This window comes from Spermophilus citellus (assembly GCF_964194105.1).
Source record: "Spermophilus citellus genome assembly, chromosome: X".
In the NCBI taxonomy this organism is placed as follows: domain Eukaryota; kingdom Metazoa; phylum Chordata; class Mammalia; order Rodentia; family Sciuridae; genus Spermophilus; species Spermophilus citellus.
In genome coordinates this window covers 87,699,733-87,715,250 of record NC_138190.1, presented here as the reverse complement: position 1 = coordinate 87,715,250, position 15,518 = coordinate 87,699,733, and the positions used below count along the sequence as shown (strand labels likewise).

General features: G+C 40.3%; 1 protein-coding gene across 1 annotated transcript; it reads left to right on the top strand.

Annotated features, from left to right (window-relative positions):
• Positions 1-51: 51 nt before the first annotated feature.
• ARL13A (ARF like GTPase 13A) lies at positions 52-11,413 on the top strand (the record flags this gene model as incomplete). The annotated part of the gene is made up of 8 exons (XM_081277720.1): positions 52-110; positions 480-550; positions 6,582-6,876; positions 7,699-7,804; positions 8,513-8,700; positions 8,978-9,032; positions 9,171-9,455; positions 9,543-11,413. 8 exons carry the CDS (start codon positions 52-54, stop codon positions 9,834-9,836), a joined length of 1,353 nt encoding a protein of 450 aa, XP_081133846.1. The 3' UTR covers positions 9,837-11,413.
• Positions 11,414-15,518: the final 4,105 nt, after the last annotated feature.

The window sequence follows — 15,518 nt, the reverse complement described above, 5'->3', positions numbered from 1 at the left end:
CTGAGTTCTCATATACTTTCTACTCTTAATATTCAAGAACCAAGGTGAATCATGTTCCGGCTACTGACCTCTTGCTGGTCCCGGCTAAAACCAACTGAAGAGAAACGAAGGTAATGTTACAATTATTTTTCTAAACCCATTCTACCACCTCCTCCCATGTATTTGCCCACAATCCCTCAAGGGACAAATCATTGTGATATATTTGGGAAATGACTGAGTAGTAGCTGCATGATGGGGAACAGGGCTGAGGGAGGAAGGGTATTCTACAAGGTAAGTTAATTAAGAAAGAAGAGCATCCTTGGAAGCTTTGGGGGGGGGCTCACATAGCACCTCTACCACTTTAGCTGGGCTTTTTATGTTACATGCATTGGGACTACTACATATCCTCAAACACTAAGGAAGACTAGAATTCTAGTATCTTTCGCTGAACAATTAACAGTGTTTTATGGGTTTGGCTAATTTCTCTTTTCTATTTCCAGGAATGTGACTGTCATTATCATTGGCTTGGAAAACTCAGGCAAAACTGTTCTTGTGGAGGCTTTTCAAAGATGTGAGAAACTAAGAGCATTAGATACTGGTGTAGGTCTTCCAGAGTCCAGTGAAATAGTCATTCCATCCTAGTCTTATTTCCTATACCTTAATTTCCCTCTTTTGAAGGATAAACACCTCCCAAAACACACACACACACACCCTTCAGTGTTACCAGCCTGTTTTTTAAATTTTTATTTGTTTTAATTAGTTATACATGACAGTAGAATGCACTTATATACTTTGATATATCATACATAGATGGGATATAAGTTCTCATTTTTCTGAGTATACATATTATAGAATCACATCGGTCATACAGTCATACATACATAAAGTAATAATGTCTGTTTCATTCTACTATCTTTCTTATCCCCACATACCCTTCCTTCCCCTCCTTTCACTTCCCTCTACCTAATCAAGATAACACTATTCTTTTTTTTTTTTTGCATTTCTTAATACACATATATACCACAATTTTTGTATCTGTTTGTATATAATGTTGACACCCAATTAAAGTCTTCATACATGTACTTTGTATAATAATGTCCATCACATTCCACCATCCTTACTAATCCCCTGCCCCCTCCCTTTCACTCCCACCTCTCTTCCCTATCTAGAATTCACCTATTCCTCCCATACTCTCCCTCCCAATCCCACTATGAGTCAACCTCCTTATATCAGAGAAAACATTCGGCATTTGTTTTTTTGGGATTGGCTGACTTCACTTAGCATTATCTTCTCCAACGCCATCCATTTACCTGCAAATGCCATGATTTTGTTCTTTTTTAATACTGAGTAAAATTCCATTGTGTATATATGCCACATATTTTTATCTATTCATCCACTGAAGGACATCTAGGTTGGCTCCACAGTTTAGCTACTGTGAATTGTGCTGCTATAAACATTGATGTGGCTGTGTCCCTGTATTATGCTGTTTTTAAGTCCTTTGGGTATAGTCCGAGGAGAGGGATAGCTGGCTCAAATGGTGGTTCCATACCCAGTTTTCCAAGGAATCTCCGTATTTCAGCCTGTTTATATAATATCTGTCATGCATTCCCTTTGTAAGATGTCCTAATTGAAAGTCTTCTCATATTGTCAATATAAATGAATTCAAACTATGTAAAGCATTGCAGTCAATTATGAAGGAGAGCATGTTTGAAATGGTGTCTAGTTCCAGAACTCAATTAAAGTGGAATTTGGTCTAGATAAGAGACAAGTGTGGATGAAAAAGAAGTTTAATAACATGAAACCCTTGGTGACAACTAATATAGAAAGTTGGAGCTTCAGAACTGTCAGTTTGGAGATGTGCAAGTTTAATACCATATCTCTAGTTTAATACCTTGACATTTCAAGAAGCACTTACACAGAATTTCAGGAAGCTACTATACTAGTTGTGAAGACCCAGCTAACTGCTAGTCAATCACTTAAAGAGGCCAGTACTGTGTCTGGCTTAGGACATCCTCAATGTTCACTGAATAAATGAAGGGGTATGATGACATGGCTGAGTTTTATCTAAACTGGCAGCCCTAAGCTGACTCTTCTGCCACTGGCCAATTTGAAGCCCCTAAACTATAGCAGCAGCTTTCTGGCTGATCTTCTTATCTCCAGCCTCCCCACCCCCAGTTAACATGAGGAATTATACAAAACTCTGATCATGCTTTCCTGCACAAAACTGCTCAATGCCTCCCCGTTGTCTTCAAAACAAAACTTACATTCCTTAGCAGCACACAAAGCCTTTCATGGTTTGGTCCCCAACTCCTCCTTCAGCTTCATTTCCCATTCTCCCCACGTATGTCCTCTGATAAAATCAATACAGATGCTTTGCCATCCTGTGTCACCACAGCACTCTAAGTCACAGGACTGCATTTTCTGTACCTGCTGCCCACTACTTAGAATTTCATTCCCTCCGTTATCTATCTGCTTAATCAAACACCTCAAGTCACAGTGGAAGCTTGAACACAGGAAAGCCTCCTCTAATCCCCAGTACCTCACTCCCACTTTATCCTAAGCATCCCTATAGCATGCATTTGTAACAACACCCTGTTCAACTCCAAGTCCATACCCTAGACTGTGATCCCCTTGAGGAGACATAATGGATCTCGTCTTCTCTATCTTTAGTGCCTGCATTAAAGTGAAGTATCTTCAGGAGGGTACTCAATACATATTTGTGGAATTAATGTGTTCCCCCATTCCACCATTCCCAAGACTACATTTACCATCTTATCTTTTTTTAATATTTTTTTTATTTGTTGATAGACCTTTACTTTAATGTGGTACTGAGAATCGAACCCAGTGCCTCACACATGCTGGGCAAGTGTGCTTTCACTGAGCCACAGCCCCAGTCCCCCATCTTATATCTTCTTCCCCTGCCCCAACAGCAGCTCCAAGCACCACATTTTAGCCAATGGTTCCCTGCCTCCCTGCTCAGTAAAGCCAGCAAACTTGATTCCTTGCTTCTTAATTCTGATAGGCAAACATTATAAGAAAATCAGCAGCAGCAGGAAAGTCAAGGATCCAGGATAGACCACCATATTACTGATAAAACTGGGGTTAATTTTCTAGAGCTCCAACTCAGCTTCATGTCTAGATTCCCATTCAGGTTGGGTGGGACCTGGGAATCTATTTTAAGAACTCTCCAGGTGTTACTGATGGTCAGCCAGCTTTTGGGAAGTACTCATCTGAAATTAGCCCTATGTAATTTGTCTATGAGAATAGTGTCTGTTTTCTGCTATAATTCCTGAGAAAAATGCCTGAAGTCTATTTATTCTTACTGCATAACTTGCCTTGTGCTCAGTGAATGACTTGGGACTAATTCACAAATGTATTGGTTTATAGTGGTGACTTCATTCTCAGAAGAGTTTTTAATGAGCACTGATATCACATTCTGAGGCATATCTCATGTTACTCTGTTCACACAGGACCACCAGAGTCAATGCAGTAGGTTATTCTGTACCCCAAATTGAGTAGGTCACCTCCCCTACTCCTGCAAATGTTTTTAGGATGATTGCCAAGAACAGACAATTGCCTAGAAGGAAATTCCAGTCTACAAGTAGTAATTTGTGTGAACATTTAGAGACATCAGCTATAAAATATTGTGGTACACTTTTTTGGGGGGCAGGTACCTGGGATTGAACCCATGGGTGCTTAACCACTGAGCCACATCCCCAGTTCTTTTATATATTTTTATTTAGAGACAAGTCCTCGCTAAGTTGCTGAGGCTGGCTTTGAACTCATAATCCTATGGCTTCAGCCTCCAGAGCCACTGGGATGACAAGTGTGTGCCACCTACCGACCCTGGCAAGATATGGTTATTGATGACACCATTCACTGTAACTGTTTTTTTTTTTTTTTTTCTGACATGGTCATATGGGGTAAGAAACTCGAGCATGAGCACAAAAAGGTGCCCTAAATAAGGACATATGGACCAGTGCCTCTCAAAACTGGCTATGTGTTTTAATTACCTAGAAGCATTATTAAAAAACACACACACACACACACACACACAAAAACCCATGATGTTTAAGCACCACCCCAGATCTATGAAATCAAACTATCAGAGAATGAAGCCTAGCTTCACAGGTTTCCACAGGTAGCCTGATGTGGTTGTGCATGCATATAATCCCAGTGACTTGGGAGGCTAAGGCAGGAGGTTTGCAAGTTTGAGACCAGCCTTGCAACCAAGTGAGACTCTGTCTCAAAATTAAAAAACAAAAGTGTTGGGGATATAGTTCAGTAGTAAAGCAAAAAGCTTCAGAGGTAATCATGAACAACGAATACTAAGAGCCTATGACCAGAATCACCTAGGAAGCCTTCAAACCTCTGACTAAGCACCTGCAGGCCCAGATACTTTGGTCTGGGGCAGGTTATGAAATCCGTAACATAATAACTTTCTCCAGATGATACTGAGATACATCAGGCATGAGTTTCATGTCTCTCTAGAGCAGTGGTTTTCCTGCTCTTATGTGCAGAAGAATCACCCGGGGATTTTGTTAATTATAAGGAGTTTGTTACACATACAAATGATTGGATCCCAAACCTAGAGATTCTGAATCATTTGGCCCAGGTTAGGAGCTAACAATCATGCCCATGCAACTCTGAAGTAGACAATCCCCCAACCATGCTTTATGAAACACTGTCAGGAATGAGAGCCAGTACTTTTCCTTGGGGGTGTTTATGAATTAATAGAGGAAATAAGGGAAATGTAAATTGTAAGGGAACTTATGACATCTAGGGTTCATCAACAATAGATTGTTACTGAAGGAATTAGCACGATTTCAAGTAGAAGGAAAAAAATAGGAAAAACTTTTTTTAAAATTCTGACATGGAAATAATAGCATAAAGCTCATCAAGGTACAGGAATCAAGATTTTAAAATTACCTTCCGAGTTTTTAACCTATTCACTTATTAAGTAGTCTAATACACACATACCAAATGTCATATCAAAGTTGTGACTGAAAATTGTTATCTGAGAGCTATAATGAAAAAGATCATTGACTTATAAAACAGGTTTTATAAAATCAGATTAAAATGTAATGATAATATACATATAAACATATATAGTCATAAAATTGTGGAATCATACATTTCTAAAGATCTAAAAGCATATTACTAACTACTCAGCTTAATGACTCATTTTGGCAATCCTGTGGAGAATGTCACAGGCAGATCTGAGGCTATAAGAAGTTATTGATTCTTGTCTTAGTACTCCCAGGTGTGGGTGTCAAGAATCAATAAAAGCATTTTGCTACTAACATGAGCAGAGAGCTAGGCCAGAACTAACAGTTCAGCAGACTGAAATTCATATAAAGGCTGTTTGGGTTGTTTTTTGTTTTGGTACTGGGGATTGAACTCAGGGGCACTCAACCACTGAGCCACATCCCCATGCCTATTTTGTATTTTATTTAGAGACAGGATTTCACTGATTTGCTTAGGGCCTCGCTAAATTGCTGTGCCTGGCTTTGAACTCAAGATCTTCTATCTCAGTCTCCCAAGCAGCTGAGATTGCAGGCATGAGCCACCACACCTGGCTAGGGCTGTTGTTTTGAACTGAATTTCTATGGATGCTGAATGAAGTATGGAGTTCTGTATGAGATTTTATGATCTGGACATGGCTTTTAAAGAGGGAAATGTGTCCAAGTCTGTCATGGTTTCTTGGAAGAGATATGTGAGACAAGGCTTCATACCTTCATCCATAGAAACAGCCACCATAAACACTTAAGCGAATACATTCGGTGTAACCCACGGTTTAACAGGTAATAGGCAAGCACAGAAATAGATGAAGGACCAGTCCAGACAATGTGTTGAGAGAGTTGAGAGGTGAGCAGACCAGAGAAGGCTCTTAAGTGGGGCCTAAAGAAAGTGGGGCAGAGAGAAGGGCCTCCTGTTGGTTCATTCATTCATCAAATTCTTTCAACAAATATTTAGTGAGTACCTGTGTGCCAGCCGTCATGCTGAGCATCATGAATCTAATAGCAAACAAAATTAAAAGGGCTCCCTTTCCTGTTGTAGTTTAGTTGATAAGTAAACCATAAAATTAATAATACTGTGATATATGTGATGAAAGGCACATTATCCATACTGGGGATGGTGGTGTAAAGCAAATTTTTCTATAACAAACAAGATCTAATTGATTTTTTTAAAAAAATAGGCATTATCTAAACATATAGTAGTAGAAGGGTATTCTAAGCTGAGGGAATAGCATCCTGTGAAGGCCAAGGAAAGAGAGAGCATGGCATGTGTGTCAAGTGGGGAAAGTGTGAGCAAAGGAGCAGAGGGAGGAACAGACTGGATGGGAGCCAGAGACATTGTGACCATCAACCTTGTTAGAGTGCAGGAGACAGGCCTGGCAGGTTAGAAGCTAAAGATGTCTGCATTCTATCCTGGGAGCAAAGGGTTATTCACTGCAGGTTACTAAGCCAGGAAGGGGTGGCACAGGCAAAGTGATGGTTTGAAAAGATGCATCCACCAGAATGAGCAGGGTGACAGGATTTTTCAGTAACATTTTTCAGAGTAGGATCTAGTCAAAATTCAACAAATTGTTTGACCTAATATTTCCCTGATTTGTGGTTGCTTCTCCCCTCTGCCCCTGTATCCAGTACTTCCCAGCAGGATAAACAATGATGTGAAATCAGAACTGACTACACTCCTGCTAGATGAGTATGAAGTGGCCATGTATGACCTAAATGGAGATCTGAAGGGCCAAGAAAAATGGCCAAACTACTATGCTCAAGCACAAGGGCTTGTTTTTGTCGTGGATTCCAGTGATATAGAACGTATGCAGGAAGCAAAGAACATCTTAACACGTCTAATGTCTGACAAAAGAGTGGCAGGGAAACCCATCTTACTGTAAGATTCTGCTTTTATGCCCTATTTCTCTTTCCCAATTTTTTACCTTAAGAGAAGTCTAGAGATAAAAGGCTGGGCAGTCCCTTTGTCACACCTTGCTAGATCTCATCTTCACTTAGGCTCAGTGAGGTGGAGTGGCCCAGTCCTCTGTTTTCAAGAGCCACATTCTACTACACACTGCCACATGGAATACATTATTGGTTTGTGCAAAGGTAATTCTGAAGATATTCATCAAAGAAAAATAGAAGTGATATCTGGATCACCCACCCCCAAATCTGGACTCTTCCTCAACTCTTTCCAACTTTGCTTCTCATATTTTCTGGTTTCATTCTCTGATCCTGAAACCTCATAGTACAAGAAAACAACCACTAAGAACTAGCTCCCCTATCAACTTGCTCAAGAGTTATATAACTGGCACTTATTTCAGGGTGATAATTTAGGTGACCAGTCAATCTTCACCCCTAACAACTCCTTTTTCATTCCTCATTAGCAAGCCCAACTAGAACATGAATAGAGTTTAAATGAAGATATAAAAATGCTAAGTCCATTCATATCCCAGTTAGCAACTGTAGTTAAAAGTTTGATAGCATAAAGTAAGAGAAATGAGAAATGAGCCCTGTGGATTACTTTGGACTCAAATTATTTGTACCATTATTTCCTCCACTGAGAGCTGGCTAGAAAATTTTCTGTCTCATTAGATGTCTTTAAACCCAATTCCTGGATATGTAATAGTTATACAAGATTAGTTCTCCTCTTACTGTCTGCCTCTATTTTGGTTCACTCTTTCTCTCTTCTTTCCTCCCTCTATATGTTCTATTCTAGCCTGGCTAACAAACAAGACAAAAAGGATGCCCTCTTGCCTTGTGATATTATTGAATACCTACTTCTGGAAAGGCTAGTGAATGAGAATAAGTCCAAGTGCAGAGTGGTAAGTGTTAACCTCTTCCTTCACTCTTCCTCTATAACCTGTCTGATAAAGTCTAGGCCATTTCATAATCAGCCCCATATGTTGGATTTGGGGCAAAGCCACTCCCTGACAGGCAACATCTACAGTGATGATTTCTAATTTGATAGTGGTAACAAATATTGCATTTTACCTTCAAAACAGTTGAAAGTTTTAATATCCCCATTTTATAGATAAGAAAACTAAGGCTGCCAGGCGTGGTGGCACACACCTGTGTTCCCAGCGGCTCGGGAGGTTAAGACAGGAAGATCAAGAATTCACAGTTAACCTTGGCAACTTAGTGAGGCCCTAAGCAACTCAGTGAGACCCTGTCACTAAATAAAAATATAGAAAAAAGGCTGGGGATGTGGCTCAGTGGTTAAGTGCCCTGGGTTCAATCCCTAGTACCAAAAAACAAATCAAAAAAATGCTAAGGCTTAAACAGAGATCAGAAGTGACTTGCTCCAAGTCACACATCCAAGATACCCCAACCACTTTGTTAAAGGACTTCAGCTTTTGTGCCTTCCATTTACTTTTTCAGATGTGAATGCTGAGTGTCTCATAGGGACTCTAGAGTCTCTCCAGACACAGCACAGCTTATATGTACCTCTTCTATTTAGATGAGTGATTGATTTGTTGGCCCCAAGGGTCCCAGGCTCCAAGTCTCAGACCTTCTCTTCTTTTTTGTCACAGGAGCCATGTTCAGCCATCAAAAACCTCCAAAGGAGGAACCATCACCCCATAATTGAAGGGCTGCGCTGGCTACTAGCTGCCATTGGAGATAAATATGAAGAGCTGTATATTAGCCAACAACCACCCACTTTGAGCTTTCCAACCTCCAAGAGTACCAGAGGCTCTGGAGAAAGATGCTCATCAGATAGGTAATGAACTGCCTCCATTAGATTTATTCCACTAGTTTACTGATAGAAGCAAGAGTCAATCTTCAACCTGAGCAAGTAGTTCTGAGAGATAGGTTATGGGAAGTACTGAGCAAGTCTCTCAAGATCACATGGGCCAAGTGGGGCTAGGGCAGTGCCCACCAACACTCCAAGAAGTCGGGTACACACCACTCCTGGCACAACTTCAGTGGTCACGCCAGAGGGAAAAGTTGCATAAAGGTAAAGTCCATATAACCCCATTACAGCTTTTCCAAAACAGGGCTTGTTCTGTTCTCTGGCTTGCCATGTGGAGGAGAAAAGGAACATTAGCATCAGTTAAGGAGTCTAGTGGTATTATTCAATGAATGTATGTCATGGAGCTATTCCACATTTCTGCTTTCAGTTATCTGATCCTCCTAATGAGTAAGAAGACAGCACAGAGATACTGAAAAGAGAAAACAAAAATAAAACAGGTGGTGATCAAGATTTTCAGGAATAAAAAGCCTAAATGTCCTCTTGCTCTATTGTCACTTTCATTGCCCAAAGGCATATGGGAGAAATGGGGTAATAGCTACATTAGATGTTTGTGTGTCTGTTTCTACTACTGCTTTGTTCTTTCAAATTTCCTCAGCTTCTCTACCAGAATAGTAATGTCCAAAGAAAAAAGACAGAATTTCGAGAAAAGACAGCATTTTGAGAAAAGACAGCATTTTGGACAACGCTCCATGGAAGCTAGGCCTCTAAAACCAATTCTACAGGTAAATGGCTCTTTGTTACTACCCAGGGACAATTCTTGAATTCTTTGAGCACCAACTGACTTTTCCCCCCATGTTCTTGCTGTACAGAAAGATGGCCTAAGATTAAGGCCTAAAAAGAATATATCAGTGACATTTGCTTTAGATGAACCCATGGAGGAAGGTGAATGTTCTGGGGGAAATGGAGCACAGAACATTACTGAGCCTCACTACAACCGAAGCAATAACTTACAGACTCCAGCTCCATATGTTGGTGATGATCTTTTTGAAGGTAATATTGAACCAGTGACTAAAGAAAAGGGCTTCCCTTTCCCTCACAATTTCAACAATATTACTCCTATTTTGAGGCTGAAATCCTTTTCTCACACCATGGTTGATGACTAGACTAAGTATAGGGAGAATGCTTAGGGATCACCACCTAAAAGCCCAGTATGATACCCTAGCATTGTTTGATATATGATCTTTGGATGGCCATAGGGATATCTTAAAGGTTGACTCTCAGTGGTGGAAATATAATTGGTAAAATCTTTATGGAGGATAGTTTGACCATTTCCCATCTTCCCTCAATATATATATCAAGGAATTTTAAAAATGTGGAAGCCTATCCTGGTGCCATGGCGCACACCTATAACCCCAGGAGTTCTGGAAGCTAAGGCAGGAGGATCTCGAGTTCAAAGCCAGCTTCAGCAATTTAGCAAGGCATTAAACAACTCAGTGAGACCCCGTCTCTAAATAAAATAAAAAATAGACCTGGGGATGTGGCTCAGTGGTCGAGTGCCCCCAAGTTCAATCACCAGTACCTCCCACACAAAAAAAATGTAGAAGCCCTTTGATCCCAATAGTCTCATTTCTTCAGCTACATCCAAAGATAATTACGTAAGTACCCCCCCACCAAAAAGAAAGTATGCTCAAGAATGTTAAATCACAGCATTGTGTACAACAGCTAAAGGTTGGAAATAAACTATGTGTCCAACAATGGGAAATTGCTAAATAAATTAGGATACCTCCACATAATGAAATGCTATTAAAAATGTGACATGGAAAGTTTTCCACAACCTGACATTTTGGGAAAATAGCATTATTTATATTGAATAGAATATTGAATAGATTAGAATACATAGTGTGACGTGTGTGTGTGTGTGTGTGTGTGTGTGTGTGTGTGTGTAGAGAGAGAGAGAGAGAGACAGAGAGAGAGAGACAGAGACAGAGAGAGGTAGGTAACACCAAAAATGAGCAGTGATTTTTCTCTAGGGATAAGGTACTGGGTGACATTAACAAGTCTTTGGATTTGCATTTTATTCAAAATTTTCTTTTTTATAAGCAGATATAATCCCTCCCAATACAATAAAGACATTTGGAAAAAAAAGCTGTAAGGGCTTAAAGGCTCACTGTTATTAATGGCCACTCCTTATTTTTCCTTGGGACCATTCTTCAAAACTGTCAACTGTCAATCTTACAATGTCACCTCAGTTCTGAAAGGAATCTAGCCCTTCAGGATACCCAGAAGTCCAGGGACCTGGACTTAGCCAGAGCCAATAAGGCAAAGACACGGATAAAGGGGAAAGGATGAGAATTAAGTAGAAGGAATCTAGGGCTGGGGTCGTGGCTCAGCAGTAGAGCACTCACCTAGTGCCTCCAAGGCCCTGGGTTCAATCCTCAGGACCAAGTAAAAGTAAATAATTAAAAACAAAGGTGTATAAGTAAAAGAAATAAATATTTTAAAAAGTAGAAGGAATCTAAAAAAAGAGAAGGGATATCTTTCTAGATTATCAGCAACTATCCCTAAATCTTTGTCCAATATTGAAATCCCTTTTCATTTTTATAACCTCAGAACCTACTGCAAAAAAGAAAATGGATACCTGGGAGATGTTACAAAAAAATTCCTGTGGAAAAACCCTTGGTTCCTGTATTAGTACTCCTTAAATGAAGGGCAGAGGGGAGAGAGTAGGAGAAAGCATGAGGCTAGGCACCTCATGGGTTGCAGTGTATACCCCCACCCCCGGAAACTGGCTTGCACCCTCCTACCCTTAAGTGTTCAGGGAAGGAAAGAAAACCTGACACTTGGCTTTACTTGCAGTGACTGACCTTTTCTTTTATTAGGCTTTTAAAGGACTATTAAAAAAGAGAAAAACAGAGGGAAATCCAAAGAAACATCTCAATATACTTCCCTCACCAAACGGATTCATCACCAGAACCAGCAGGGACACTCAGGTTTTTTTAAACTTCTATTTGATAATATCAGTCCACCATGCACAAGTCCACCTACTCTAACATCACATCCTTGAGAACCACCATTATACCTGTACGTCTGTATTATACTCAGCAAATTAATCCTACACCCACTAAGAGGCTCAAGAAGTTAGGGGGTGTCCATTTGAGAAGGAACACCAACTTGGCAAAGAAGAACAGAGACTTTACATCTTTCATACCCAGATGCTCCTACTGAAGCTTCAGGCAAGATGTCGTGGGTGACTAACTGAAATAGATTGTCAGAAGTACAGAGTTACTTTAGAATCACATTTTTTCCTTTAAGGTTCTTGCACGTCAAGGGGATGGCAAAATAAATAGAATCTTTTTGTTGAGAATTATGCTCTACTGAATCATTTTAAGTCATACCTCCAAGAAAACAACTTGGTTTTCAAGTGCTAGCCACTATCTGATAAGCCCAACATTTCTTTGCTGTCTCTTCAGGGACGGCAACTGATGCCTCTCTTACCAACTAAATAAATTCAACCCTGTATCCCAAGGGTGGTGGTGGTGGTAGTAGTTTTTACTATTATTTCTATCATTACTTTCATTATGAGTGCCATAGCCACCATTTATTGAGTACCTTCTCGATGTCAGTCACACTACACTAAGTGTGAATACACACTACACTAAGTGTGGATATCTGGGAAAAGCCCTTGGTTCCTGTGTTAGTACATCTTAAATGAAGGACAGAGGGGAGAGAATAGGAGAAAGTGTGAGGCTGGGACAGAGGGTGGTCTTCTTCCACGACTTTTAGGGCCTAACCCCCGTCAGAGGTACTTAAAGCACTAAGTGCTAAGCGCTTCACATTGATTATCTTATTGATTATCTTTGGAGGTAGGCATTACACTTGACTGCATTTTACAGATGAGGAAACTGTAAAAAGTAGAGCGAGGAATGGAATCCAGACCTGTCTGACTTTAGAGCAACTTCAGGTCAGAAAGATTTACTTATGCCTTTCTTAACCTCCCTTCAAAGAGAGAAATCTATAGAGCTGGGGAATGTAGCTCTGGAGTAGAGAACTCTGCCTAGCATGTGTTTGAGCTCTGGGTTTGATCCCCAGTACTGGGGGGAAAAGAAAGCTATAACCAAGAAAAAATGCTGAAGTATATCTATGCCCATATCAGAAAAATTATGTTAATACCAATAAGAGCAGCAATAGCAGACATGGTTGATTGAGCACTTCCATTTTTCCAGGGCTAAGTGCTTTACATATATTATTGTCTTTCATCCTCATAAGCAGATGTAGTTACATAATTATTACCTTACAGAGGTAGAAACTGATGTTAAGAAAGTTTAGATAATTACCCATGGCACCCACTAGGAGGCACCAGAATTGATTTTCAAACCAAGGTCTGACTCTATAACACAGTCTTAGCTCTACTCTATACCATTTTACAAAGCAATAAAAACCAACTAATCCATAATTGTTTGAGGGACAGAAATCTGACACAGAAAGATCCATCTTACAACCTCACTTGGAAGATCTGACACTGTTTAAGGCTGCATCATTTGCTCTTATCTCCAAGGGTCTCTGATTGGCTTTGTGCTCAGCTTATTAGTCATGGAGCTGAGAGGAAGATTTTGGAATCTCTAGTTCAATCCCGTTGTTATACAGAAGAAAAGCTTAGGGTATACACAGGTTAAGTGACATGCCCAAAATGATAGTTGGTCACTGGCAAAGCTATTCAAAAATCCCCCCATCCTGTCCCAAAATACTATATCCATGCTAGGTACACTGAGTCTTAGGCTGAGAAGCCTACCTACCTACTTTCTCTAGTTTTCCTGATAAATGTCACTGGAGAATTCTGCTAATAAACATTCTCACCAAGGGAAGCAAACACTTCTACTGAACAATAATTCTGGGGCTGGAGATGTAGCTCAATGGTATGGCATGTGCAAAGTCTGGGTTCCATCTCCAGCACTGCCAAAACGAAAACAAAACCACATGCCTGGATTAAAGCTTTTAAATTACTTTTAAAAGTAAAAACAGCTTTCTAGCTTTCTAATGATCTGACCAAGATCTTCCACTAAATGATAGTGTTGGTAGCTAATATTTACCAAGTTACTAAGATGTGCCAGAGGCTATCTAGACATTTTTATATGACTTTTCTCCTTTAAACTTTTTTTTAGGGGGTGGGGGTGCTGGGGATTGAACCCAGGGCCTTGAGCGTGTGAAGCAATCACTCTACCATCTGAGCTATATCCCCACACTCTCCCCTTTAAACTTTAAAACAGGCCTCTGAAGGAGTTGCCATTATTTCTGCCTGGGATTTGGAAAGTACATTAATAGCCTATAGCAACAAAATTCAGATTCATTCAAAAAGTTTTCTTATTTTGAATCAACATGTACTGGTTGTATAGAGATTATTCTTTTAAGTAACTTTTTAAGACTATAGATTGTGTGTAGGAAATTTTGGTTGATACCTAGGCATACATATATCGCATAAAGGGAAGTGCACCAATATGATGAAATTCAGTTTTGTTAGAGGTCTTCAACCTAAATTCTCTACACTGCCCATATTCATAGGGAATACACCCATCCCCTTTTCTTGCCCACTTCCCCTCCTTTGTTGACTGAGAAAGTATGCCTGCCTCAGAAGCACACATGGCCTAAGGAGAAATGTGGATGATCCAATTTTCTTAAGAACCATGGTATTGTACAGACATGGTATCAAATGTCTGTAATTCCAGCTACTGGGGAGGCTGAGGCAGGAGGATCACAAGTTGGAGACCAGCCTCAGCAACTTATTGAGACCCTGTATCAGAATTTTAAAAAGGGGGTGGGGGGCAGCCCACTGGGGTTGTGGCTCAGTAATAGAATGCTTGACTAGTATGTGCAAGGTCCTGGGTTCAAGGCCAGTTAACACAAAGTTTTATTTCAAAAGGTATCCCCTTTTCTGTAGAGAACAACCCAAAGAGGGATGTCTTATATTTTATTTTGTGAATATAATTAAAAGACAAAGAAGAGAAAATATAGGGTAATTATAACCACCACCTTCCATTTTCCCCTCTTTGAGAATCCTAACTGCCCAAGATGTTTTACAAATCTGTGTATCTGCAGCAGCCTAGGGACCAAGATAAGGATAGTTTCTTGAGCCAGGAGGGCAAATTTTCTTAAAAGGAAAAGATGGTTGCCTTGGGGTTTTCTCTTCTTCAGTTGTCAATGTCTTCTTCCAGGATTTTAGGGCCTAGCTCCTGTCAGAGGAGCACATGGCCCTGACCTATCTGGTTTCAATAAGCCCCACATAGGTCCAAGTACTTGTGCATATTGTCTTTAAAAACAGACCTGGGCTGGGCACACTGGCTTGAACCTGTAATTCCAGACTCAGGAGCCTGAGGCAGGAAGATTACAAGTTCAAGACCAACCTCAGCAACTTGGAAAAGCCCTAAGCAACTTAGTGAGACCCTGTCTCAAAACACAAAAAGAGGGCTGGGGATGGGGCTTAGTGGTTAAGCACCCTGGGTTCAATCCCCCGTATCAAAAACAATAACAATAAAAACAACAGACCTGGGCTTTCTTACTAGAAAATTCATTGTGAATTGGTACAGGGCTCCTTCTGTCTGAGTGGTTTTCAACTCCTGAACTCCGATCCCCATTCATTCACGTATTGATTCTATCTACCAGTAATACCCTGTTGGCAGGGCTGCTAAGCATTCTACAAACTGCAGAGCATGGATCATATAGTTAGCACACAAAAGAAGTTAAGAAAGAATAGTGACCTGGCATGCACAAGGCCCTGGGTTCAAATCCCAGCATCATAAAAATGAAAATAAAAAGAAACTGATTATTTAGGGTTGGAGCATGGAAACCAGCTA